Raw genomic sequence first — 27,156 nt, forward strand, 5'->3', positions numbered from 1 at the left:
TCAGTCGTATGGAGTATTCTGTTAGGTAGTGTATTTAAAAAATAATAAAGTTAGATTGGGTTTTAGGTTTATCATTTATGTGATATAATTGTGAGAAACATTTAAGATATACAATTTATAAGGTTCAGTTATTCCGTATTTATTTGGTTTTGGGTGAGTAAGTGATCTTTGAGAAGAGACTTGAATTTATAAACAGGTAGTGTTTCTTTTATATTTACAGGTAATGAATTCCAGATTTTAGGGCCTTTTATGTGCATTGAGTTTTTGCATAATGTGAGATGGACACGAGGAACATCAAAGAGTGATCTGTGCCTTGTGTTATGGTCATGTGTTCTGTTGAGGTTGGCAAGGAGATGTTTGAGGGGAGGGTTAATATCAGAGTTAAGTGTTCTATGTATGTAATAGGTGCAGTAATAAGTATGGATGTTTTGTATGGTGAGTAGGTTTAGTGTATTGAATATTGGTGGAGTGTGCTGCCTGTAGTGAGAATTTGTTATCATTCTAACTGCAGCCTTTTGTTGGGTAATTAGTGGTCTGAGATGGTTAATTGTTGTTGAGCCCCATGCACAAATTCCATAGGTGAGATAGGGGTAAATAAGAGAGTGATATAGGGCCAGGAGGGCTGACTGTGGAACATAGTACCGTATCTTCGATAGTATGCCTGCAGTCTTGGAAATTTTCTTAGAAATTTGTTGTATATGTGTATGAAATTTGAGTCTATTATCAAGGTGGATTCCTAAGAATTTTCCCTCTGTTAGCTTTGTGATAGGTGATCCGTTTATCATTATGTTAAGAGGGACATCTGTAGCTTTGTTGGTTAAGTAAATGCACAGTTAAAGAACAAGACAAAGTTAAGCATTGTCTCTAGTTTTTTTATCACATTAACTGTTGATAGAGAGAATGAATCAAAGTAGAATGACATGGAAAGCATATAAATCTATAGGGAAAGGAAGGCGAGGTAGGGGTCGTCCTCGAAAGGGTTGGAGAGAGGGGGTAAAGGAGGTTTTGTGGGCGAGGGGCTTGGACTTCCAGCAAGCATGCATGAGTGTGTTAGATAGGAGTGAATGGAGACGAATGGTACTTGGGACCTGATGATCTGTTGGAGTGTGAGCAGGGTAATATTTAGTGAATGGATTCAGGGAAACCGGTTATTTTCATATAGTCGGACTTGAGTCCTGGAAATGGTAAGTACAATGCCTGCACTTTTAAGGAGGGGTTTGGAATATTGGCAGTTTGGAGGGATATGTTGTGTATCTTTATACGTATATGCTTCTAAACTGTTGTATTCTGAGCACCTCTGCAAAAACAGTGATAATGTGTGAGTGTGGTGAAAGTGTTGAATGATGATGAAAGCATTTTCTTTTTGGGGATTTTCTTTCTTTTTTGGGTCACCCTGCCTCGGTGGGAGACGGCCGCCTCGTTAAAAAAAAAAATATCATACATCCCTGTCTAGGGCCTGCTTTTATTGGAAAATAATCTCCCTTTCTCCTACATAACCTAACCTTAGCCTCACTGTCATCATAAAAACTTTTAACTGCTTTCAGTAACCTAATACCTATTCCATTCACTTGCAGCATCTGCCACATTGCTTCCCTATCTGCCCCATCATATGCCTAAAGCTTTCTTGTTCATCTGCAAACCTGCTCTCCATCTTACCCTTAATTCTTTCAATAATAACTCTGTCATACAACTTACCAGGTATACTCAACAGGCTTTTTTTTTTTTTTTTTTTTTTTTAACAAGTCGGCTGTCTCCCACCGAGGCAGCATTATTCCCCTAGAATTCTTACATTCTCTTTTTGTCACCTTTGCCTTTGTACAAAGGAACTTGCATGCTTTCTGCCAATCCCTAGGTACCTTCCCTTGTTAAAAGTACCAGCCACTGCAAAACTATATCCCTACCTGCTTTTAACATTTTTGTCTTGATCCCATCAGTCCCATCAGCTTTACTCCCTTTCATTCTATCCATAGTCTCATGCACCTTCCCCACACTCACATCTGGCTATTCCTCACTCATGAAAGATGTTATACCTCCCTGGCCAGTGTATGAAATCACAGCTTCCTTCTCTTTATCAGCATTTAACAATTCCTCAAACCGTTCAACCTAGTTCAACCTTGCCTGTGATCACAGGCATTTGTGGATCACTTCTCAAAGGAATATCCAGTAAAATTATACAAACAGTTCCTCAAACTATTCCCTCCATCTTCCTGATACCTCCAGCTCCCCATCGAATAGCTCTCCTCTTCTGCTTTTAACTGTCAAATCCATTCGTTCCTTAGGCTTTCTCAACTTACTAATCTCGTTCCAAAACTTTTTCTTATTCTCAGCAAAATTTGCTGACAGCACCTCACCCACTCTTTCATTTGCTCTCTTTTTACATTCCCTTACTGCTCTTAAGTTCCCTTTTTCTCTCTATGTGCTCCTTCCTCCTCATATCATTCCTGCTTTACAAAAATCTCTCATTTGATAACTTTTCCTCTTACCACTCTTTTTACCTCATCATTCCACCAGCCACTCCTCTTCTTTCCCTGCAATAACCATTAGATGAGAAGGGTCTGATGATAGTTTCAGGAGTCACTGTTTCCTTGGTCTTTTTTATGACTAGATTTAGTTGCTGGCCTGTTTGAGTAGGCTGTTGGTACAAGTTGCTTACAGTCCAGCATAGACAGAATTTGCATGAGGATGTTTGTCAGATTTACTGTAACAGTCCTCTTGAAAATAATGTATAATTTTTTATTAGGATGTGAAATCTGTTTTAGGGCTAGTAACCCCATCTCCTGTATACATTACTAAAGTTTAAAAGAGAAGCTTTTGTTTTTCTTCTTGGGCCATGCTGCTTTGGTGGGATATGGCCAGTTTGTTGAAAGAAGAAGAAATCCATTTTGGATTTCCCTGTAATACTGTATTAATGAAAACCAAAGGGAGAAAATTTAGACCCTTAGAAACAGCACTTGTTAGATGATAGTTTAGAGACTGGAAATTTTTACCAAGTCACTTGATAGATCTTTATTCTAGACATTTTTCTTCTGTCTTTCAAATATACCTGTACTGCTATGTGTATTTATTGATAAGCTTTCTTCATAGGAATGGTGGTAGTCCTGGTATACTGGATATGACATTAGGTGAAGATTTTCCAACAGCAGAACAGTGTGAGAAGGCTCCTTTGTTGCCTCAGTGGGATGACTTCCCCTCTGTCTTCCTCCCAGCTGAAAATAAAGGATTCTCGTAAGAATAATTTCCTTTGTTTTCACCTTTTTTTGTAGTTGTACATCCAATTATGTTATATACTATTCATTTTTTCATGAAATCTTAGCAAATTCTGTATTTCATGAAATACAGATTTTGCTGAGATTTTACTGGATAACATCCATAACCCCCTCTGGTGGATCCTAACAGAATGTTAGGATATTTTCTTATTTTATTCTTCTCATTTTATGAAGCAGAGAGCTCTTTGTAACTAGCCTACAAATTTAAGATAAGTTTTTTTTATAATATTTTGGTCTGGCCAGGACCATTATCAAGTCACAGGTAACCTATTTTTCAATGAGCTCTTATTAAAGAATAAATTTTGGGCTATTAAAATTCAAGTAAAGTATGAAAAAAGTTTATATTGTTATTATATTAAATACTGCAGTATGATTGCAACAAAACAACTACAGTAATTTATTGATCTTTCATCTCTTATTTATAGAGTAGTTCGTTTCCTGAGTGATGACATCGATGTGAGCTTCAGTGAGGAGCATCCTTTACCTTGGCATCCACCTATTTGTGAGAGACTAGGAGATACAGTTGAAGGAATTGATGACATCCCTGGTATCAAAGAGCGGCACACTCTTACAACACGCAATCGCGATCCGCACGCAGTCCCTTATTTAATGAAGTATGGGTATCAAGGTGTAGAAGCTGAGATAGGACAACGTATCAGCAGTGCCATGAAAAGGGCAAGTTCTACTGTCCACTTCGAAGGGTTCCAGCTCTTTAATCAAAAGAAGTCAGACCAAAGATGAAGTTTTATACAAGGATTTAAAACTTTTCATACATTAATCTTCCTTTCTTTGAAAAATTTTTAGTAATGTATTTTTTATTAATGTATGTTGCTTTTTCTCAGTTTAACTTCTTTTTATGTGTGTTGATGGTTTTGTTATGTTGCTGATGGTGCTAAGAAGTCTTAATTTTTATATTCTATAACCTTTTATATAGTTATTTTATTTCTTCTCATTTCTGTCAACCAATTACAACATTTTTAGTATTTGTCCTGTCTTTGGACTTTTTTCTTTCTTGTCGGTATGTTTAAGCATGGACACCCCACCACTGCTGCACATTTCAATTTTAACCTAACATAATTTTATGCTTTGAACCTCATTTTTGGGGGGAGGAATAAGGGTATTTCTCTATCATTTTATCTGAAAGCTATTTTGTACTTTGTTTCTGCAGTATATCAGTTTATAATTTCATTTGTGATCTTTTAGCAACAGTATTTGGTCAATGATGACTCCTAGATTCCTTTCTCTTTCTGACACTTTTAGTACTCTGTTATACAATTTATATGCACTTCATTTGTTATTGCTTTCTCACATTTTCATTTTCATATTAAATTTCATCACATATCTGTCGCTCCACTAGCTAAATTTATCAGGTCCTCTTTTAGGAATTTTGAGTCTTTTGTATTGCTTGTTTTGCATAGGATCTTTTAATAATCTGTGAACATATTCATATACATAGTCTTCTTTCATCTTGCAATTCTTCTTCTATAAATTAGAAACATTATTGGGACAAGAACTGAACTTGATGGCACAGTCATGTTGACATTTTCCCATTAGGACTTTCTCCTAAAAATGGCTTGGTGATCCAAAATTGTGTCATGATCCAGGGGTTAGGAACCCATGACTTCAACAGCAGCGCAGTATTATCCTTTGCTGCTTACGCTATATACAGTCTGAGTGCAAGCAGTATTCTTTGAGAATACAACCTGGTGTTAACCAAATCTTAATGGGCCACAGAGAACATTTATTATGTTCATGTAAGAAAAATTTAATCTCTTCTGTTGTGAAATTAAAAAAAAAAAAGATTAAAATAGAACTGAATGCAAAACTAAGTTAATTAAATGAAATGGCTTTTTGGTAAAATAGGCTTCTCAGCCTATCAGGCTTCTCAGGTAAGGTGTTCTTTATCAAATCCAAAATTCGATAAACCATCTAACATCCACTCTTCCTATTTTTCTCACCAGTTTCTGTTTGGACTAGGGATGTTATGAACCTGTAAAATTGTGACTGCACATCACCCTACTTGTCTCTCATGCTTTCCCTTTCTCCTTACTTCTCTACCTTTTTATTTTTTCTCCCTGTTCTTCTCTCCCTTCCTTCCTACTTTTTTTTCCTTCCCCCCTTATCCCATCCCATTCTTTACCCCTCCCTTTCTCTCCCTCCCCTCTCTATACCTTTCCTATTCTCATCTTCCTTCCTCTTTCCCTTCTTATCTCATAATTTTAGCTATTCACGATTGTGATTAATGACAGCATTGCCACTGTAAAGCTGTGTCAGCACTTTATTGTCCAAACTACATCTACTGCCGCTGCCCTTCCAGCACACGTGATGTGAACCTGTTAAGGTCCTGTGAGCAACAAATTGACACTTTCTCGCCTTCCTGCCCTCACTCCCAGTTAACATATTGCCAGAATCAGGAAAAAACCTCCACATTTCTTTGTTTATTTTTATATAAAAAAAAATGAGCATACTACACATGCACTAGTCATATACTGTACATTAACCCTTTGAGGGTTGACAGGCCCTCTCCCAAACTTGTTCTCAGGGTCGAAAAATTTTCGAAAAAAAAAAAATTATTTTTTCGTGTGAAATGATAGAGCGTTTTTGTGAGTATTATAGGCCCCCAAAATATTTTTTGTGATCAATACTTACGGAGATCCTAGGTAGTAGGTTGGTAGACAGCAACCGCCCAGGGAGGTACTACCGTCCTGCCAAGTGAGTGTAAAACGGAAACCTGTAATTGTTTTACATGATGGTAGGATTGTTGGTGTCCATTTTTCTGTCTCATAAACATGCAAGGTTTCAGGTACGTCTTGGTACTTTTACTTACACTTAGGTCACACTACACATACATGTACAAGCATATATGTATATACACACACCCCTCTGGGTTTTCTTCTATTTTTCTTTCTACTTCTTGTTCTTGTTTATTTCCTCTTACCTCCATGGGGAAGTGGAACAGAATTCTTCCTCCGTAAGCCATGCGTGTTGTAAGAGGCGACTTAAATGCCAGGAGCAAGGGGCTAGTAACCTCTTCTCCTGTATATACATGTATTACTAAATGTAAAAGGAGAAACTTTTGTTTTTCATTTTGGGCCACCCCGCCTTGGTGGGATACGGCCAGTGTGTTGAAAGAAAGAAGACTTACGGAGATATGGAGGTGTGAGGTTGACAGAAATTGAACTGCTTATGGAAACATCGCCAACTGCCAGTCACCCGGTAATAGTTTTTTTTTTTTTTCTTTTTTTTTTTTTTTTTTTTTTTTTTTTTTTTCAACAAGTCGGCCGTCTCCCACCGAGGCAGGGTGACCCAAAAAAGAAAGAAAATCCCCAAAAAGAAAATACTTTCATCATCATTCAACACTTTCACCACACTCGCACATTATCACTGTTTTTGCAGAGGTGCTCAGAATACAACAGTCTAGAAGCATACACATATAAAGATACACAACATATCCCTCCAAACTGCCAATATCCCAACCCCTCCTTTAAAGTGCAGGCATTGTACTTCCCATTTCCAGGACTCAAGTCCGACTATATGAAAATAACCGGTTTCCCTGAATCCCTTCACTAAATATTACCCTGCTCACACTCCAACAGATCGTCAGTTCCCAAGTACCATTCATCTCCATTCACTCCTATCTAACACGCTCACGCACGCTTGCTGGAAGTCCAAGCCCCTTACCCACAAAACCTCCTTTACCCCCTCTCTCCAACCCTTTCGAGGACGACCCCTACCCCGCCTTCCTTCCCCTATAGATTTATATGCTTTCCATGTCATTCTACTTTGATCCATTCTCTCTAAATGACCATACCACCTCAACAACCCCTCTTCTGCCCTCTGACTAATACTTTTATTAACTCCACACCTTCTCCTAATTTCCACACTCCGAATTTTCTGCATAATATTTACACCACACATTGCCCTTAAACAGGACATCTCCACTGCCTCCAACCGTCTCCTCGCTGCTGCATTTACCACCCAAGCTTCACACCCATATAAGAGTGTTGGTACTACTATACTTTCATACATTCCTTTCTTTGCCTCCATAGATAACGTTTTTTGACTCCACATATACCTCAACGCACCACTCACCTTTTTTCCCTCATCAATTCTATGATTAACCTCATCCTTCATAAATCCATCCGCCGACACGTCAACTCCCAAGTATCTGAAAACATTCACTTCTTCCATACTCCTCCTCCCCAATTTGATATCCAATTTTTCTTTATCTAAATCATTTGACACCCTCATCACCTTATTCTTTTCTATGTTCACTTTCAACTTTCTACCTTTACACACATTCCCAAACTCATCCACTAACCTTTGCAATTTTTCTTTAGAATCTCCCATAAGCACAGTATCATCAGCAAAAAGTAACTGTGTCAATTCCCATTTTGAATTTGATTCCCCATAATTTAATCCCACCCCTCTCCCAAACACCCTAGCATTTACTTCCTTTACAACCCCATCTATAAATATATTAAACAACCATGGTGACATTACACATCCCTGTCTAAGACCTACTTTTACCGGGAAGTAGTCTCCCTCTCTTCTACACACCCTAACCTGAGCCTCACTATCCTCATAAAAACTCTTTACAGCATTTAATAACTTACCACCTATTCCATATACTTGCAACATCTGCCACATTGCTCCTCTATCCACTCTATCATATGCCTTTTCTAAATCCATAAATGCAATAAAAACTTCCCTATCTTTATCTAAATACTGTTCACATATATGCTTCAATGTAAACACCTGATCTACACATCCCCTACCCACTCTAAAACCTCCTTGCTCATCCGCAATCGTACATTCTGTCTTACCTCTAATTCTTTCAATTATAACCCTACCGTACACTTTTCCTGGTATACTCAGTAAGCTTATTCCTCTATAATTTTTACAGTCTCTTTTGTCCCCTTTCCCTTTATATAAAGGGACTATACATGCTCTCTGCCAATCCCTAGGTACGTTCCCCTCTTTCATACATTTATTAAACAAGAGTACCAACCACTCCAACACTATATCCCCCCCTGCTTTTAACATTTCTGTCATGATCCCATCAGTTCCAGCTGCTTTACCCCCTTTCATTTTACGTAATGCCTCACGTACCTCCCCCACACTTACATTCTGCTCTTCTTCACTCCTAAAAGATGGTATACCTCCCTGACCAGTGCATGAAATTACTACCTCTGTTTCTTCCTTAACATTTAAAAGTTCCTCAAAATATTCTCGGCATCTACCCAATACCTCCATCTCCCCATCTACTAACTCCCCTACTCTGTTTTTAACTGACAAATCCATATTTTCCCTAGGCTTTCTTAACTTGTTTAACTCACTCCAAAATTTTTTCTTATTTTCATTAAAATTTCTTGACAGTGCCTCTCCCACTCTATCATCTGCTCTCCTTTTGCACTCTCTCACCACTCTCTTTACCTTTCTTTTACTCTCCATATACTCTGCTCTTCTTATAACACTTCTGCTTTGTAAAAACCTCTCATAAGCTACCTTTTTCTCTTTTATCACACCCTTTACTTCATCATTCCACCAATCACTCCTCTTTCCTCCTGCCCCCACCCTCCTATAACCACAAACTTCTGCCCCACATTCTAATACTACATTTTTAAAACTATTCCAACCCTCTTCAACCCCCCCACTACTCATCTTTGCACTAGCCCACCTTTCTGCCAATAGTCGCTTATATCTCACCCGAACTTCCTCCTCCCTTAGTTTATACACTTTCACCTCCCTCTTACTTGTTGTTGCCACCTTCCTCTTTTCCCATCTACCTCTTACTCTAACTGTAGCTACAACTAAATAATGATCTGATATATCAGTTGCCCCTCTATAAACATGTACATCCTGGAGCCTACCCATCAACCTTTTATCCACCAATACATAATCTAATAAACTACTTTCATTATGTGCTACATCATACCTTGTATATTTATTTATCCTCTTTTTCATAAAATATGTATTACTTATTACCAAATTTCTTTCTACACATAGCTCAATTAAAGGCTCCCCCATTTACATTTACCCCTGGCACCCCAAATTTACCTACTACTCCTTCCATAACATTTTTACCCACTTTAGCATTGAAATCCCCAACCACCATTACTCTCACACTTGATTCAAAACTCCCCACGCATTCACTCAACATTTCCCAAAATCTCTCTCTCTCCTCTACACTTCTCTCTTCTCCAGGTGCATACACGCTTATTATAACCCACTTTTCACATCCAATCTTTATTTTACTCCACATAATCCTTGAATTAATACATTTATAGTCCCTCTTTTCCTGCCATAGCTTATCCTTCAACATTATTGCTACTCCTTCTTTAGCTCTAACTCTATTTGAAACCCCTGACCTAATCCCATTTATTCCTCTCCACTGAAACTCTCCCACCCCCTTCAGCTTTGTTTCACTTAAAGCCAGGACATCCAGCTTCTTCTCATTCATAACATCCACAATCATCTCTTTCTTATCATCTGCACAACATCCACACACATTCAGACTTCCCACTTTGACAATTTTCTTCTTCTTATTCTTTTTAGTAATCTTTACAGGAAAAGGGGTTACTAGCCCATTGTTCCCGGCATTTTCGTTGACTTTTACAACACGCATGGCTTACGGAGGAAAGATTCTTATTCCACTTCCCCATGGATATAAAAGGAAAATTAATGAGACCAAGAACTATTAAGATAAAATCAAAGAAAACTCAGATGAGTGTGTATAAGTAAATGTGTACATGTATGTGTAGTGTGACCTAAGTGTAAGTAGAAGTAGCAAGACATGCCTGTAATCTTGCATATTTATGAGACAGACAAAAGACTTTTTTTTTTATTTTTTAATATTTTATTTTTTCAAGTAACTTTTATGGCCTCTGAGACCAATATAAAGACTATTTGGTATATATTCACTCATTGTATACTACACAATAACAGCATAAACTTTGCTGTCATTATATTGTTTACAGAACATGTTTATACAAACCATCAAAAAAAAATGTTGTTTATTACTTTTTTCTATCATATATATACACACACAGAGTCGCTGGACAGGTTCCTGCAACTACAAGAGGTTCTGAAAGCTTGTAATTGTGTGTGGGTGGACTTGTAAATGTGCTGAGTCACTGGCATGTCTTGTGTCACAAAGATGCATCATACCTCCATTCATTAACCCTCACTGCTTTCCACAACACATCCCTTCCTTCCCACACACCTACCTTCCTTCCTACCTACCTACCTTCCCTCCTTCCTTCCTACCTACCTTCCCTCCTTCCTTCCTACCTACCTACCTTCCCTCCTTCCTTCCTACCTACCTACCTTCCCTCCTTCCTTCCTCTCATCTCTTCCTACCTACCTTCCATTCTTCCTACCTACCTTCCCTTCTTCCTACCTACCTTCCCTTCTTCCTACCTACCTACCTTCCCTCCCTCCCTTCCTTCCTTCCTTCCTTCCTTCCTTCCTTCCTTCCCTCCTTCCTTCCTTCCTTCCTTCCTTCCTTCCTTCCTTCCTTCCTTCCTTCCCTCCTTCCCTCCTTCCCTCCTTCCCTCCTTCCTTCCTTCCTTCCTTCCTTCCTTCCTTCCTTCCTTCCTTCCTTCCTTCCTTCCTTCCTTCCTTCCTTCCTTCCTTCTTCCATCCTTCCTTTCTTCCTTCAAGTACCTTTTATGGCCTGTGAGACCAATATAAGGTATATTGAATGTATATTCATCCGTTGTATGCTACACAATAACCCACAATAGCCGCACAAACAGTTATTATATTGTTTACAAAACATGTTTACACAAACCAACAATAAAAAATGTTGTTTATTACTATTTTTTCTATCATATATATACACATACAAAGTCACTGGACACTTCTTAGAGCTGCTACGGCTTCTGTTAAGCTTGTAGTTGTTGTGTGGGGGTGGACTTGTAAATATGCTGAGTCACTGGCATAATTACTGTCACAATGACACATCACACCATCACTCACCACCCTCACTGCCTGTCAACGCCCATCCCTTCCCTTCACTGTCTGAATTTTTTGGGTTATCCTAGGTTGATGGTCTCCTTCCATCCTCTCATCTCTTCCTTTCTTCCTTCCTCTCATCTCTTCCTTCCTTCCTCCCTTTCTTCCTACCTTCCTTCCTTCCTTCCTTCTGGTTTCCTGGGCATTGCTTTCAGTCACAAACTCCTCAAAACCATGAAATTCATTTTCACTGACACCTCCATCTGTGTTTGAACTGTCACTTGGGAACAAAAGAGCCCCAGTTAGCCGAGGAGTGAGGAGTTTCTTAGCGCTAGACATGGTGAACAAGGTGTAATAAAATGACTTTCCCACAATGCACCACTGGGTCCCCAATTTTTTTTGTACCACGCACGCTGACCAGAGACCCATTCTCTCACATCTAAGCCTACCAGCCTTTTCCTGCTTGATTTGAGGATGCTAGAATTTATGCGTACTAGTACGTCAATAACCCTGGCACGTAAGACGTACTAGTACGTCAAAAACCCTGCAAGGGTTAAAGATATGGATTTAGTCCTTAAACAACCAAGAACAATTTAATCCAAAATTAATATATTATTGCTGTACAGTTTGGAGGGACATCTAAACTGTCGTACCTGAGTCCCTCTGCAAAGATTGATTATGTATGAGTGATGTTGAAAGTGTTGAATGATGATGAAAGTTTTTTTCTTTCTTTTTGGGCTTTTCTTTCTTTTTAGGTCACCCTGCCTTGGTGGGAAATGGCCAATGTGTTAAAAAAAAAAATTAAGACTGCCATAATTGGCAAAAAATCTACATTTCTTCATTTGTTTTTGCAATTTATGTACCAAAGCATATATACAATGGAACTTCAGTACACAAACTTAATTCATTTCAAAAGGTTGTTCAAGTGCCAATCCTTTTGAGTATCAAAGAGGTTCTTCCCAACCAATTTTCTGTTTGGTTGGCTGTTACCACTAATCTTCTTAGGCCCCATGGTGACTTCTTTATACAAGTAATACCAAAAAAAAAATGAAGAAACACGAAATAGTTTACAGCAAAGTTCTGGCAGGTCGTGTTTGTTATGTCGAGTGCTGAGCTTTGCTCAAGTAAGGAGCTGTTCGTGTACTGAGGTTTCACTGTGTATATATTTTTTTAACAGCCATTTCCTACAGTCGATCTGAGATGACCATTATTTTAGCGGGAATCACACCACCTACTTTATACTGGCACTGCACTATGTATTTTGAGTGTTTAAATGACGTTATCCTTAGCAGCAAAGAGGGAAATGTATGAGAATATAGTGGTACCAGTGCTCTTTTATGGGTGTGAAGCATGAGTGGTGAATGTTGCAACAAGGAGAAGGCTGAAGGTAGTAGAGATGTTGTGTCTGAAGGTAATGTGCAGTGTGAATATAATACAGAGAATCCATAGCTTGGAGATTAGAAAGTGTGAGGTTTCCAAAATTATTATCCAGGGGACAAAAGTATTATCCAGAGGAAGGGTTGTTGAGGTGGTTTGGACATATAGAGAGGATGGAACAAAATAGAATGACTTGGAGGGCATATATATCTGTAATGGAAGAAAGGCAGGGTAGGGGTCATCCTAGGAAAGGTTGGAGGGAGGGGGTAGAGGAGGTTTTGTGGGCGAGGGGCTTGGACTTCCAAAAGTGTGCGTGAGCATGTTACATAAGAGCGAGTGGAGATGAATGATTTTTATGACTTGACATGCTGTTGGAGTGTGAACAAAGTAACATTTATGAAGAGACTCAGAGAAACCAGTTAGCTGATTGAGTCCTGGACATGGTAAGTACAGTGCCTGCACTCTGGAAGGGGTGTTGATGTGATGTTTTTTTAACTGTAGAGTAGGTGCACCTCTGGCAAGACAGGGATAGAGTAAGTGATGATGAAATTGTAGGGGTAGATATTTTCCTTCTTGTAATATTGGTTCCCTTTCTCTTCTCCCAGGAGTTTTGGTCCACCTCCCCTTTCCCTATGTTAAATGCTGCTTCAACAATGTTAATATTTTCTGGTCCCACCTATTAATGTATATTGCAGTATTCTTATATGGTCTTAATGTAGATAAGTAACCAAACCTAATTAAAAGTAAATAATAATATTTTTTTATTAACACATCAGCAGTTTGGAGGGATATGTTGTGTATCTTTATATGTGTATGCTTCTAGACTGTTGTATTCTGAGCACCTCTGCAAAAACAGTGATAATGTGCGAGTGTGGTGAAAGTGTTGAATGATGATGAAAGTATTTTCTTTTTGGGGATTTTCTTTCTTTTTTGGGTCACCCTGCCTCGGTGGGAGACGGCCGACTTGTTGAAAAAAAAAAATCAGCCATTTTCCACCAAGGTAGGGTAGCCTGAAAAAGAAAAACTTTCAACATCGTTCACTCCATCACTGTCTTGCCAGAGGCATGCTTACACTACAGTTATAAAATTGCATCATTAACACCCCTCCTTCAGAGTGCAGACACTGTACTTCCCATCTCCAGGACTCTAGTCCTGCCTGCTGGTTTCCCTGAATCTCTTCAGGGAATCTCACACTCCAACAGTACGTCAAGTTCTAAAAACCATTTGTCTCCATTCGCTTCTATCTAACATGCTCACACATGCTTGCTGGAAGTCCAAGCCCCTTGCACACGAAACCTCCTTTATTCCCCTCCCTCCAACCTTTCCTAGGCCTACCTCTACCCTGCCTTCCCTCCACTATAGGTTTATTCACTCTTGAAGTCATTCTATTTTGTTCCATCCATCCAAATAATTTTTTTTTTTTAGCACGTCAATCATTTCCCACCATGATAGGGTGATCCAAAAAGGAAGAAAAACCTGAAAAGAAAGAAAAAAACTTTCATCATCATTCAACACTTTCACTATCATTCATATATAATCACTATCTTTGCAGAGGCGCTCAGATACAACAGTTTAGACGTCTCTCCAAACTGCCAATATCCTAAACCCCTTCTTTAAAGTGCAAGCATGGTACTTCCCATTTCCAGGACTCAAGTCCAGCTAACCAGTTTCCCTGAATCCCTTCGCAAAATATTACCCTGCTCACACTCCAACAGCTCATCAGGTCCCAAAAACCATTTGTCATCATTCACTCCTGTCTAACATGCTCACACATGCTTGCTGGAAGTCCAAGCTCGTCTCCCACAAAACCTCCTTTACCCCCTCCCTCCAACCTTTTCGGGGACGACCCCTACCCCACCTTCCTTCCTCTACAGATTTATATGCTCTCCAAGTCATTCTGCTTTGTTCCATTCTCTCTAAATGACCAAACTACCTCAACAGCCCCTCTTCAGCCCTCTGATACTTTTAGTAACACACCTCCTTCTAACTACCACACTATGAATTCTCTGCATAATATTTACACCCCACATTACCCTTAGCCACGACATGTCCACTGCTCTCGTACATTCCTTTCTTTGCCTCCATGGATAATGTTCTCTGCCTCCACAGATACCTCAACTCACCAAATAATACAGGTATTAAATTTTGATCTTGGCTTACGTTTTGCAGAAATTGATACACTAACACATTGAAAAACAAGTTTACTGCTGTATTTGAAATGCAGGTCACCTATGATTTCTGATAAATCAAAAAAAACAAAAGACCAGTGCTGAAAGGCACATACATATTTAGTATTTTTGTGGAAAATATAATAATAGCAGTTTTAATAACAATAATAATAAATGTCCGAACAACCTCAACAACTCCTCTTCAGCCCTCAGGATAATATGTTTAGGAATTGCACACCTCCTCCTTAACTTGGAGAATAGCAAAAGGTGCAGAATTATGAAAAGTATTATCCAAAGGGCTGAAGAGGAGTTGTTGAGGTGGCTCAGACATTTAAAGAGGGTGGAACAAAATAGGATGACTTGGAAGGCATATAAATCTGTAGTGGAAGGAAGACTGGGCAGAGGTCATCCTAGGAAAGACTGGAAAGAGGGGGTGTAGGAGGTTTTGTGTGCGAGAGGCTTAGACATCCAACAAGCATGTGTGAGTGTGTTAGATAGGAGTGAGTGGAAGCAAGTGGTTTTTAATGACTTGACATTCTGTTGGAGTGTGAGCAAGGTAACATGTATGAAGAAATTCAGGGAAACCTGTTAGCCAGACTTGAGTCCTGGAGGTGGTAGTACAGTGCCTGTGCCTGCACTCTGATAGAGGGTTGGGAATATTTGCAGTTTTAAACTGTAGTATTGGCACCCCTCTGGCAAAACAGTGGTGGAATGAATGATTCTGAAAGTGTTTCTTCTTTTTTGGGGCCAGCCTACCGCAGTAGGAGACGGCCAGTTTGTTTAAAAAGAAAATAATAATAATAATATTTTTTTTACACACCAGCCATCTCCCACTGAGGTAGAGTGACTCAAAACATAAGAGGCACTTTCCTTATAGTTTTTCATCTTTTTTATATTTAGTAATTTATACAGGATAAGAAATCACTAGCCCCTTGCTCCTGGCATTTTAGTTGCCTCTTATGACACACATGGCTTATGGAGGAAGGATTCTTCTTCACTTATTAGATGGGGAATTGGAGGTACAGTGGAACCTCAAAAATTGAACTGCTCCCAACACAACCAATTATGTAAGTGCATTTTTGTAAGTGCTTTTATAAGTGTATTTTTGAGGGTCTGAAATGGACTAAACTAATTCACATTATTCCTGATGGGAATAAATTAATTCAGTAAAGGCACTCGAACAGCCTTCTGGACCGAAGAAAGTTCGATATTTGAGGTTCCACTGTATTGGGAAAATAGCAGGAACATTTTGAGGAGCTGTTAAATGTTGATGAAGAGAGGGGTGCAGTGATTTCATGCATTAGCCAAGGAGCTATAACATCCTTTAGGAGTGAGGAAGAGCCAGATGCTAGTGTGGGGAAGGAGTGTGAGGCTGTGGATAATATGAAAGGGGGTAAAGCAGGTGGGAATTGATAGGATCAAAACAGATGTTAAAAGCAGGTGGTATATAGTTTTGGAATGGTTGGTACAGTGGACCCTTGACTAACAGCTGCATTGGCTAATGCCAAAATCGGCTAACGGCTCTCTTTGGCGTAAAAATATTGGCTTGGCCAACGCCGAAAAACTCGGCTAAGGGCTTTCATCCTGAACGCATCCACGCGGCCTGAGCGGGCCCGGCCACTCCAAGACTCCGTGTATAGCCAGTGTACCATTGTTTACAAGCTGTTGAGGTCGATTCCACGCGTACATGTGATATATTTTGTATTATTCCATTGTTTTTAGTGCTTGTAACTGCTAAATAAGCCACCATGGGCCACAAGAAAGCTTCTAGTGCCAACCCTGTGGTAAAGAGTGTCAGGTGTACTATCGAATTAAAAAAAGAGATAATAGAAAAGTACGAAAGTAGAGTGCATATCTCTGAGTTGGAAAGGTTATATAACAAACTCCATTCAACCATCACTACTATCTTGGCCAACAGAAAGGCAATCAAGGAAGCTGCTGTTGTGAAAGGTGCAGGTATGTTTTCAAAACAGAGATTGCAAATACTCGAAGATGTGGAGAGACTGTTGTTGTTGTGGATAAATGAAAAAAATTATCAGGAGATGGTGTTTCTCAGTCAGTAATATGTGAAAAGGCAAGGCAGTTGCATGATGATCTCATTAAGAAAATGCCTCCAAATGGTGCTGCTGTTGATGAATTTAAGGCCAGCAAAGGTTGGTTTGAGAGATTTAAGAATCATAGTGGCATTCACAGTGCGATAAGACATGGTGAGGCTGCCAGTTCAGAAAAAAGAGCAGCTGAAAAATATGTGCAGGACTTTAAGGAGTACATAGAAACTGAAAAATTAAAACCCCAACAAGTGTTTAATTGGGACGAAACAGGCCTGTTTTGGAAGAAAATGCCAAACAGGACCTACATTACTCAGGAGGAAAAGGCACTCCCAGGACACAAGCCTATTGCAAAGTGAAGCCTTTACTCATGTATCACTCTGAAACTCCCAGAGTGTTCAAAAAAAACAATGTCGTCAAGACTAAATTGTGTGATGTGGAGAGCAAACAGTAAGGCATGGGTCACTAGGGACATTTTCGTGGACTGGTTGTATGATGTGTTTGGCCTCACTGTGAAAAAGTACCTCCTGGAAAATAAATTGTCACTCAAGTGCCTCCTGGTAATGGACAATGCTTATGCTCATCCTCACGACTTGCAAGAGCAAATTGCGGCGGAGTTGAGCTTCATCAAAGTGAAGTTTTGCCTTCTAATACTACTCCTCTCCTCCAGCCCATGGACCAGCAGGTTATTTCAAACTTGAAAAAACTGAACAGCAAAGCAGTATTCCAAAAGTGCTTTGAAGTGACCTCAGACACTCATTTGACCCTAAGAGAGTTTTGGAAAGATCACTTTAGTATCCTCAATTGCATAAACCTTATAGGTAAGGCTTGGGAGGGAGTGACTAACAGGGCCTTGAACTCTGCTTGGAGGAAATTGTGGCCACAATGTGCACAAGAGAGGGATTTTGAAGGGTTTGGGGCTAACCCTCAGGAGCCTATGACAGTTGGGGAATCTATTGTGGCATTGGGGAAGTCCATGGGGTTGGAGGTTTGTGGTGTTGGTGGAGGACGATGGTGGAGAGCTAACCACTACAGAGCTGCAAGAGCTTCAGGTGCAACAGCAACAGATCACAACTCAAGAATTTCCTTCAGAGGAGGAGGAAGAGAGACGGAGGTAGTTGCCTTCGTCAAAGATTAAGGAAATGTGTACAATGTTTACAAAGTTGCAAGCATTTATGGATGAATATTATTCTGACACTGCTGTTGCAAGCCGTATTGACAGCGTGTACAATGACACTCTTCTGTCGCATTTTAGGGAAATCTTAAAGGGATGAGGTTAACCATAGAATTGATGAGGGATAAAAGGTGAGTGGTGCATTGAGGTTTATGTGGAGACAAAAAATGTTATCAGTGGAGGCAAAGAAGGGAATGTATGAAAGTATAGTGGTAACAATACTTATATGGGTGTGAAGCTTGGCTTGTAAATGCTGCAGCGAGGATGTGGTTGGAGGCAGTGGAGATGTCCTGTCTAAGGGCAGTGTGTGGTGTAAATGTTATGTGAATGTGAAGTGTGGAAATTAGGAGAAGGTGTGGAGTTAATAAAAGTATTAGTCAGAGGGCTGAAGAGGGGTTGTTGAGGTGGTTTGGTCATTTGGAGAGAATGGATCAAAGTAGAATGACATGGAGAGCGTATAAATCTGTAGGGGAAGGAAAGCGGGGTAGGGGTCGTCCTCGAAAAGGTTGGAGAGAGGGAATAAAGGAGGTTTTGTGGGTAAGGGACTTGGACTTCCAGCAAACGTGCATGAGCGTGTTAGATAGGAATGAATTGACACGAATGGTTTTTGGGACCTGACAAGCTGTTGGAATGTGAGTAGGGTAATATTTAGTGAAGGGATTCAGGGAAACCGGTTATTTTTATATAGCCGGACTTGAGTTCTGGAAATGGGAAGTACAATGCCTGCACTTTAAAGGAGGGGTTTGGGATATTGGCAGTTTGGAGGGATGTGTAATAGGATGGTATATATATAATTGGGGCCCTAATATTGTATTCTCTATGGAGTTTATTATGTTATTTCAGGTCACTATTTATATTGTATCTTTATATAGACTTCTAAACTGATGTATCTGGGTGCCTCTGCAAAAACAGTGATTATGTATGAGTGAGGTGAAAGTGTTGAATGATGATGGAAGTATTTTCGTTTTGGGGATTTTCTTTCTTTTTGGGTCACCCTGCCTAGGTGGGAAATGGCCATCTTGTTGGAAAAAAAAAAAGGTGGGGTTGTAAAAGAAGTCAATGTAAGAGTGTTACAGTTTTTTTTCAACACATCAGCCGTCTCCCACCGAGGCAGGGTGAACCCCCCCCCCCCCCCCCAAAAAAAAAAAAAATACACTTTTACTATCATTCAACACTTTCACCATTGTTCATACATAATCACTGTCTTTGAAGAGGCACCCAGATACAACAGTTGAGATGTCACTCCAAACAGTCAATATCCCAAACCCCTCCATTGAAGTGCTTCCCACTGGGAAGTCAGACACAAGTCCAGCTAACAGGTTTCCCTGAATCCCTTCACAAAATATTACCGTGCTCACATTCCAACAGCTCATCGAGTCCCAAAAACTTCATTCACTCCTATCTAACACGCTTAAATATGCCTGCTATATGTCCAAAACTCTTGCACACAAAACCTTTCACCCCCTCTCTTCATCCTTTCCTAGGATGACCCCTACCCCTCCTCCCCTCCAATACAGATTTATACATCCTCCAAGTCATCCTATTGTGCTCCATCTTCTCTAAATGATCAAACCACCTCAACAACCCCTCCTCGACCCTCTAAATAATACTTTTAATATTCTTTCAGCTAACTGGCCACATCTCACTGAAGCAGGGTGGGCCAAAAAAGAAAAATGAGAGCTTCTCTTTCCAACTTTAGTAATGTATACAGGAGAAGGGATTGCTAGCCCCTTGCTTCTGGCAACTTTTAGTATTATTCATATTACTTAATATGGAGAGAAGTATATGATTAAACTATGCAGAATCTGATACAAAATAGAAGTAGAGAGGAGTTGTTGATAATTAGAAGTTGTTGGCATTTATAGAGGATGGAGCACAATACAATGACTTGGAGGGTGTACAAATCTGTAATGGAGGGAAGGCAGGGTAGGGGTCACCCTATGAAAGGTTGGAGGGAAGGGGTAAAGGAAGTTTTGTGTGTGAGGGACTTGGACATCCAACAGGAATGTGTGAGCATGTTAAGTAGAAGTGGAGGCATATGATATTTGGGACTCAATGAATTGTTGGAGTGTTAGCAAGGTAACATTTGTTGAAGGGATTTAGGGAAACTGGTGGCCCAGACTCAAGTCCTGGAGGTGAGAAGTGCCATGCCTGCATTCTGAAGGAGAGGTGATATTTGCATTTTGGAGGGGCATCTACACTGTAATATTGGCAATATCTGGCAAGACAGTAATAGAGTGAATGATAGTGAAAGTTTTTCTTCTTTTATTTGCTCACCCTACCTCCGTGGGAGACAGCTGATGTTAAAAAATAATAATAATTTTTTTAACGCACTGGCCGTCTCCCACTGAGGCAGGGTGAGTAAATATCTGTTGTGCAATAGTTGATATTAAAATTTCTTTTTTCTTCTAACTGCTGTATTAGGAATGGGTAACCATTCAAACCATTCACTCACTGTTACAATGAAATAGGTATAGTTATCCAAATGTTCTCTTTAGAATAGGAAATCTTTTATACCTAATTACACTGAAATTTTACATATAGTTGTTTCATTACAGGGTGTTGGACCTCAGTGGCTACTTTACAACTTGGCGGGTTTATATTGGAGAGTTCATGGTAATCTCTATAATGGGGTTGAGTGCTTACGGCGTGCGGTTGCTACAGCACCAGATGAGTGGCGAGATGTTCCTTTGATTAACATTGCAGCTTTGCTCTACACTGCTGGCCATATTGATGATGCTTTAACACTAACTCTCCAAGCAATGCAAGTTGCTGATCATGAAGTAAGTTGTGTTTTTTAATGGTAGTTTGCTGGTCTAATATTACATTCTAAACTTTAAACTTGATGGCTGCCATCAAAACACATTGGATAATGACATAAATGATAGCACCAGTCACTTCCACCTTGGCCTTGCCTATTAACCCTTTCAGGGTCCGTGCCATAGTTCTACAGCTTTGAGTTGAAGGCCCAAAACGTAGTTCTGTGCCATGAGCTCAGCTCACTCTGCAAAGCTGTGAGCGGTAAATTTGGGCCTAGATATGAGAGAATACATCTATGTGGTATGTGTGCACCACATAAAACAAATCCTGCAGCACACAATGCATAATGAGAGAAAAAAACTAAGACTATAATTTTTTTATTAAAACAGCGACTTTGCAGTGTTTTTCATATGTTTTTTATAGTTGTATTTGCAATTTCTTGATCTCATTTGATAGAATGGAAGATATATTACAGTAATAGAGATGATTTTGATTGGTTTTAGTAGTGAAAATGGCTTGAAACCGAGCTCAAAGTAGCAGAAATGTTAAATTTTTGCCATTGATCAAGAGTAAGCAAATGACCTCACACATCTAATACACCCCAGCTGATGGGTCTAATATACGTTCACAAATATGGTGATATTATTTATACAATTATTACAATATTGCACAACAGTAAATCTTCTATTTTTTAGTTTGAATAAAAATTCATTATGTGAATAAAAAATCAAAATGGAATTCATTTGTAAAGCCTGAAAACTTAACTAATGAACAGAGGAAATGTTAGTTTAGTGTCAGCAATGCCTGCATTGTTCATTCTGGACCCTAATTGGCCTAAAATGGGAGTCAAAGTTGGCAAAATTGCCGATACGTAAATATCGCTGACACATCAAAATTTGCAAGAGCATAATTTCATCAATTTTCCTTCAAATTTCATACTTTTTATTTTATTACCTTCAGAAAAAGATTCTCCACCATTTCATAAGAAAAAAATAACTTTTTTTTAATTCTTGGACCCTGGTGCACACTTTGAAATTTGGCCTCTGGACCCTGAAAGGTTAAGTTATTTAGTTTCAGGATATCTTTGAGGACAACATGAATGTCTTAACAGATGATTAGCTCTCCATCAAGACTCCCTGATGAACTATTGAGAGATACATTAGTGTGGCTCTTGAGAAATTCTCCCCAAAAAACATTATCACTTTGCACCAAGAAACAGAATCAGTGCAAAATGTATAAGAAATCGTAAAAAATATAGAGGGAAAGTTTCAATTTTTTTTTTTTACGTGTCATCCATTTCTCACCGAGGAAGAGCGATCCAAAAAAAAGAAAGAAAAACTCAAAAGAAAGATAAACCTTTTATCATCATTCAACACTTTCACCGTCACTCACATAATCACAGTCTTTGCAGAGGCGTTCAGATATGACAGTTTAGATGTCCCTCCAAACAGCTAATATCCCAAACCCTTTCTTTAAAGTGCAGGCATTGTATTTCCCACCTCCAGGACTCAAGTCTGGCTAACCGCTTTCCCTGAATCCCTTACATAACCTCTTTTTACCCTGCTCATACTCCAGCACCTCATCACATCCCAAAAACCATTCGTCTCAATTCACTCCTATCCAACACACACATGCTTGCTGGAAGTCCAAGCCCCTTGCCAACAAAACCTCCTCTACCCCCTCCCTCCAAACTTTTCGAGGACAACCCCTACCCTGCCTTCCTTCCCCTACAGATTTATACACTCTCCAAGTCATTCTACTTTGTTCCATTCTCTCTAAATGACCAAACCACCTCAACAACCCCTCTTCAGTTCACTGACTAATACTTTTAGTAACTCCACACTACGGATTCTCTGCATAATATTTGCACCACACATTGACCTTAGACGTGACATCTCCACTGCCTCCAGCCTCCTCCTTGCTGCAGCATTTACAACCCAAGATTCATACCCATATAAGAATGTTGATACCACTATACTCTCAGACATTCCTTTCTTTGCCTCCATGGATAAAGTTTTTTGTTTCCACAGATACCTCAAAGTACCGCTCACCTTTTTTCCTTCATCAATTCTATGGTTAGCCTCATCCTTCATAAACCAATCTGAACACATTCACTTCTTCCATACTCCCTCCCTCCAGTGTGATATCCAATTTTTTCTTTATCTAAATCGTTTGATTCCCTCATCACCTTACTCTTATCTCTGTTCACTTTTAGCTTTCTACCTTTATACACCCTCCTAAGCTCGTCCACTAACCTTTGCAACTTTTCTTTAGAATTTCCCAAAAGCACAGTATCATCAGCAAAAAGTAACTGTGTCAACTCCCATTTTGTATTTGATTTCCCATCATTTAATCCTGCCTCTCTCCCCAACACCCTAGCATTTACTTCTTTTACAACCCCATCTATAAACATATTAAACAACCATGGTGACATTACACATCCCTGTCTAAGACCTGCTTTTACTGGGAAGTGATTTCCCTCTCTCCTACACACCTATTCGATACACTTGTAACATCTGCCACATTGCTCCCCTATCCTCCCTATCATTTGCCTTTTCTAAATTCATAAATGCAATGAAAACTTCCCTGCCTTTATCTAAATACTGTTCACATATATGCTTCAATGTAAACACTTAATCTACACATCTCCTACCCATTCTAAAGCCTCCTTGTTCATCTGCAATCCTGCTCTCTGTCTTACATCTAATTCTTTCAATACTAACCCTACCATACACTTTACTGGATATTTATTTATTATATTAACACATCAGCCAATTCCCACCTAGGCAGGATGGCCCGAAAAAGAAAGACTTTCCATCACTGCCTTGCCAGAGGGGTGCTTTACACAACAGTTATAAAACTGCAACATTAACACCCCTTCTTCAGAGTGTAGACACTGTACTTCCCATCTCCAGGACTCAAGTCCAGCCTGCCGGTTTCCCTGAATCCCTTCATAAATGTTGCTTTGCTCACACTCCAACAGCACGTCAAATATTAAAAACCATTTGTCTCCATTCACTCCTATCAAATACGCTCACACACGCTGACTGGAAGTCCAAGCCCCTCTCACACAAAACCTCCTTTACCCCCCTCCCTCCAACCCTTCCTAGGCCAACCCCTACCCCGCCTTCCTTCCACTACAGATTTATACACTCTCGAAGTCATTCAGTTTTGTTCCATTCTCTCTACATGTCCGAACCACCTCAGCAACCCCTCAGCCCTCTGGATAATAGTTTTGTTAATCCAACACCTTCTAATAATTTCCAAACTATGAATTCTCTGCATTATTTTCACACCACACATTGCCCTCATACATGACATCTCCACTGCCTCCAGCCTTCTCCTTGTAACATTCATCATGCATGCTTCACACCCATACAAAAGTGTTAGTACAACTATACTCACATACATTCCTCGCTTGCTTCCATGGACAAAGTTCTTTGTCTCCACAAACTCCTAAGTGTACCACTCACCCTTTTCCCCTCATCAGTTCTATGATTCATCTCATCCTTCATAGACCCATCTGCTGACACGTCCACTCCTAAATATCTGAATACATTCACCTCCTTCATACTCTCTCCCTCCAATCTGATATCCAATCTTTCATCACCTAATTTTTTTGTTATCCTTATAACCTTACTCTTTCCTATATTCACTTTTTCTTCTTAATTTTCCTATATTCACTTTTTCTTCTTAATTTTCTTCTTTTACATACCCTACTGTATCCCCCCTGCTTTTAACATTTCTGTCATGATCCTGTCAGTTCCACCTGCTTTACCCCCTTTCATTCTGTGTAATGCCTCTTGCACCTCCCCCACTTTCACTTCCTGCTCTTCTTCACTCCTGAAACATGCTATACCTCCATGGCCAGTGCATGAAATTACTGCCTCCCTTTCTTCATCAACATTTAAAAGTTCCTAAAAATATTCCCACCATCTTCCCAATACCTCCAATTCCCCATCTACTATCTCCCATACTCTGTTTTTAACTGACAAATCCATTCATTCCCTACCTATTCTTTCTTAACTTGTTTATCTCACTCCAAATTTTTTCTCTTTCTCAGCAAAATTTGTTGACAATGCCTCACCCACTATATCATTTGCTCGCCTTATTGACTCTCATCACTTTCTTCGTCTTTCTTTTACTCTCCATGTACTCCACCCTTCTTATATCACTTCTGCTTTGTAAAGACCTTTCATAAGTGACCTTTTTCTCTTTTATTGCACCCTTTACGTCATCATTCCACCAGTCATTCCTTTTTCCTCCAGCACCCACTCTCCTATAGCCACAAACTTCTGCCCTGCATTCTAACACTGCATTTTTAAAACTATCCCACCCCTCTTCAACCTTCCCCACTACCTATGCTCGCACTAGCCCACCTTCCTGCCAATAGTTGCTTATATCTCACCCTAACTTTCTCCTCCCTTAGGTTATAAACTTTCACCTCTCTCTTACTTGCTTTTTCCTTTTGCCCCATGTAACTCTTACTCTAACTGTAGTTACAACTAAATAATGATCTGATATATCGTTTGCCCCTCTGTAAACTTTCACATCTTGAAGCCTACCCATCACCCTTTTATCCACCAATACATAATCTAACAAACTACAGTGGAACCTTGACTTACGAGTTTAATCCGTTCCGTGACCTAGCTCGTAACTCAATTTGCTAATATATCAAGTAAATTTTCCTCATTTAAATTAATTGAAAAGCCATTAATCCATTCCTGCACTCTGGAGACAAAACAAAATACTTGACTATGATGCTAATCTCAACTGTACAGCTTATTTATCTATCACAATTCATCTTATATGATATAATAAACAATATAATTAACACAGTAACATGATATATACTTTAAAATGAATAAAATAGGCCATAATATGGTGGCAGAGGCAGCGATGGAAGCGTCTGCCATTTCCTGTCCCACTTTGACTTTAGTATCTTCCCATGCTCTTATTGTAAGAGAAAGTGGAGTATTTGTGAGGCTAACTGCAGTAGATCACTAGTTTTCTAAGGAAAACACTGAAACAATGTACAGTGGACCCCCGCTTTACGATCAGCTCCCAATGCGACCAATTATGTAAGTGTACTTATGTAAGCCCGTTTGTACGTGTATGTTTGGGGGTCTGAAATGGACCAACCCAATTCACAATATTCCTTATGGGAACAAACTCGTTCAGTAATGGCACCTGAACATAATTCTGGAATGAAATAATATCGTAAGCCGGGGGTCCACTGTATTTATAAATAAGAAATATCGTATATAAAAACATAATAAATCATAATACACTACAGAATGTTAAGAAATATTAAACTGCTTATATAAAGTGTATATGTACTTACACACTTGGAGCAGAGATGGTGGGGGAGGTTGAGGGTGGGAGATTGGCAGTGTGGCATATGATGTCAATGGCCCTGTAAACTTCATCAAAAACATGGTTTTCTTTGATCGCTGAACTTAACTGATACAATTTGATTTGCTTAATCACTGAGCATAATTGATACAGCTTTTGTATCTACATATCGCAGATGTACTAAGCTGGTATTGCCTGGCTAAGTCCACAACTCATGCACCTTGCTTATGTTTATCTATGATTTCATGCTTTAATTCCATGGAAATCATCATCTTTTTCTTCTCAGCACTGTTCTTTGCACTTATTTTTTTTAGGACCCATAGTTAGAAAAAAGAAATTTGGCCAAATGACTAAAAAAATACAAGCAATCATGAGAGAACTGCTCCCACAGCAATGTAAACATGTGTACTGCTTACCAGATGTTTTGGCATTGGCTGTGCCAACTAGTGGCAGCATTCTGAATTATTATTACGTACATATTATGTATTATTATTAGTATTATTTTTTTTTTTTTTAACAAACCGGCTGTATCCCACCAAGGCAGGGTGGCCCAAAAAGAAAAAGAAAAGCTTTTCTTTTTAAATTTAGTAATTTGTACAGGAGAAGGGGTTACTAGTTCCTTGCTCCCGGCATTTTAGTCGCCTCTTACAACACGCATGGCTTACGGAGGAAAAATTCTGTTCCACTTCCCTATGGAGATAAGAGGAAATAAGCAAGAACAAGAACTAGAAAGAAAATAGAAGAAAACTCAGAGGGGTATGTATATGTATATGCTTGTATACATGTATGTGTAGTGTGACCTAAGTGTAAGTAGAAGTAGCAAGACGTACCTGTAATCTTGCGTATTTATTAGACAGACAAAAGACACCAGCAATCCTACCATCATGTAAAACAATTACAGGCTTTCGTTTTACACTCAATTGGCAGGACGGTAGTACCTTCCTGGGTGGTTCCTGTCTACCAACCTACTACCTATATTATTATTATTATTCTTCTTCTTCTTTCAACGTACCAGCCGTATCCCACTGAGGTGGGGTGGCCCAAAAGAA

At 39.4% G+C, this 27,156-nt stretch overlaps 1 protein-coding gene across 4 annotated transcripts in view; it reads left to right on the forward strand.

The window, feature by feature from the left end:
• LOC128686610 (tetratricopeptide repeat protein 17) overlaps positions 1–27,156 on the forward strand; it is a 212,291-nt gene that overhangs the window by 81,919 nt on the left and 103,216 nt on the right. For all 4 annotated transcript variants that reach the window (XM_053773558.2, XM_053773555.2, XM_070084264.1 and 1 more), the window contains exons 10-12: positions 3,085–3,225; positions 3,692–3,941; positions 20,551–20,775. In XM_053773558.2, the coding sequence (XP_053629533.2) occupies positions 3,085–3,225; positions 3,692–3,941; positions 20,551–20,775 (616 nt within the window). The remainder of the gene's footprint in view (positions 1–3,084; positions 3,226–3,691; positions 3,942–20,550; positions 20,776–27,156) is intronic.

Source organism: Cherax quadricarinatus, chromosome 12 (genome assembly GCF_038502225.1).
Source record: "Cherax quadricarinatus isolate ZL_2023a chromosome 12, ASM3850222v1, whole genome shotgun sequence".
In the NCBI taxonomy this organism is placed as follows: Eukaryota; Metazoa; Arthropoda; class Malacostraca; order Decapoda; family Parastacidae; genus Cherax; species Cherax quadricarinatus.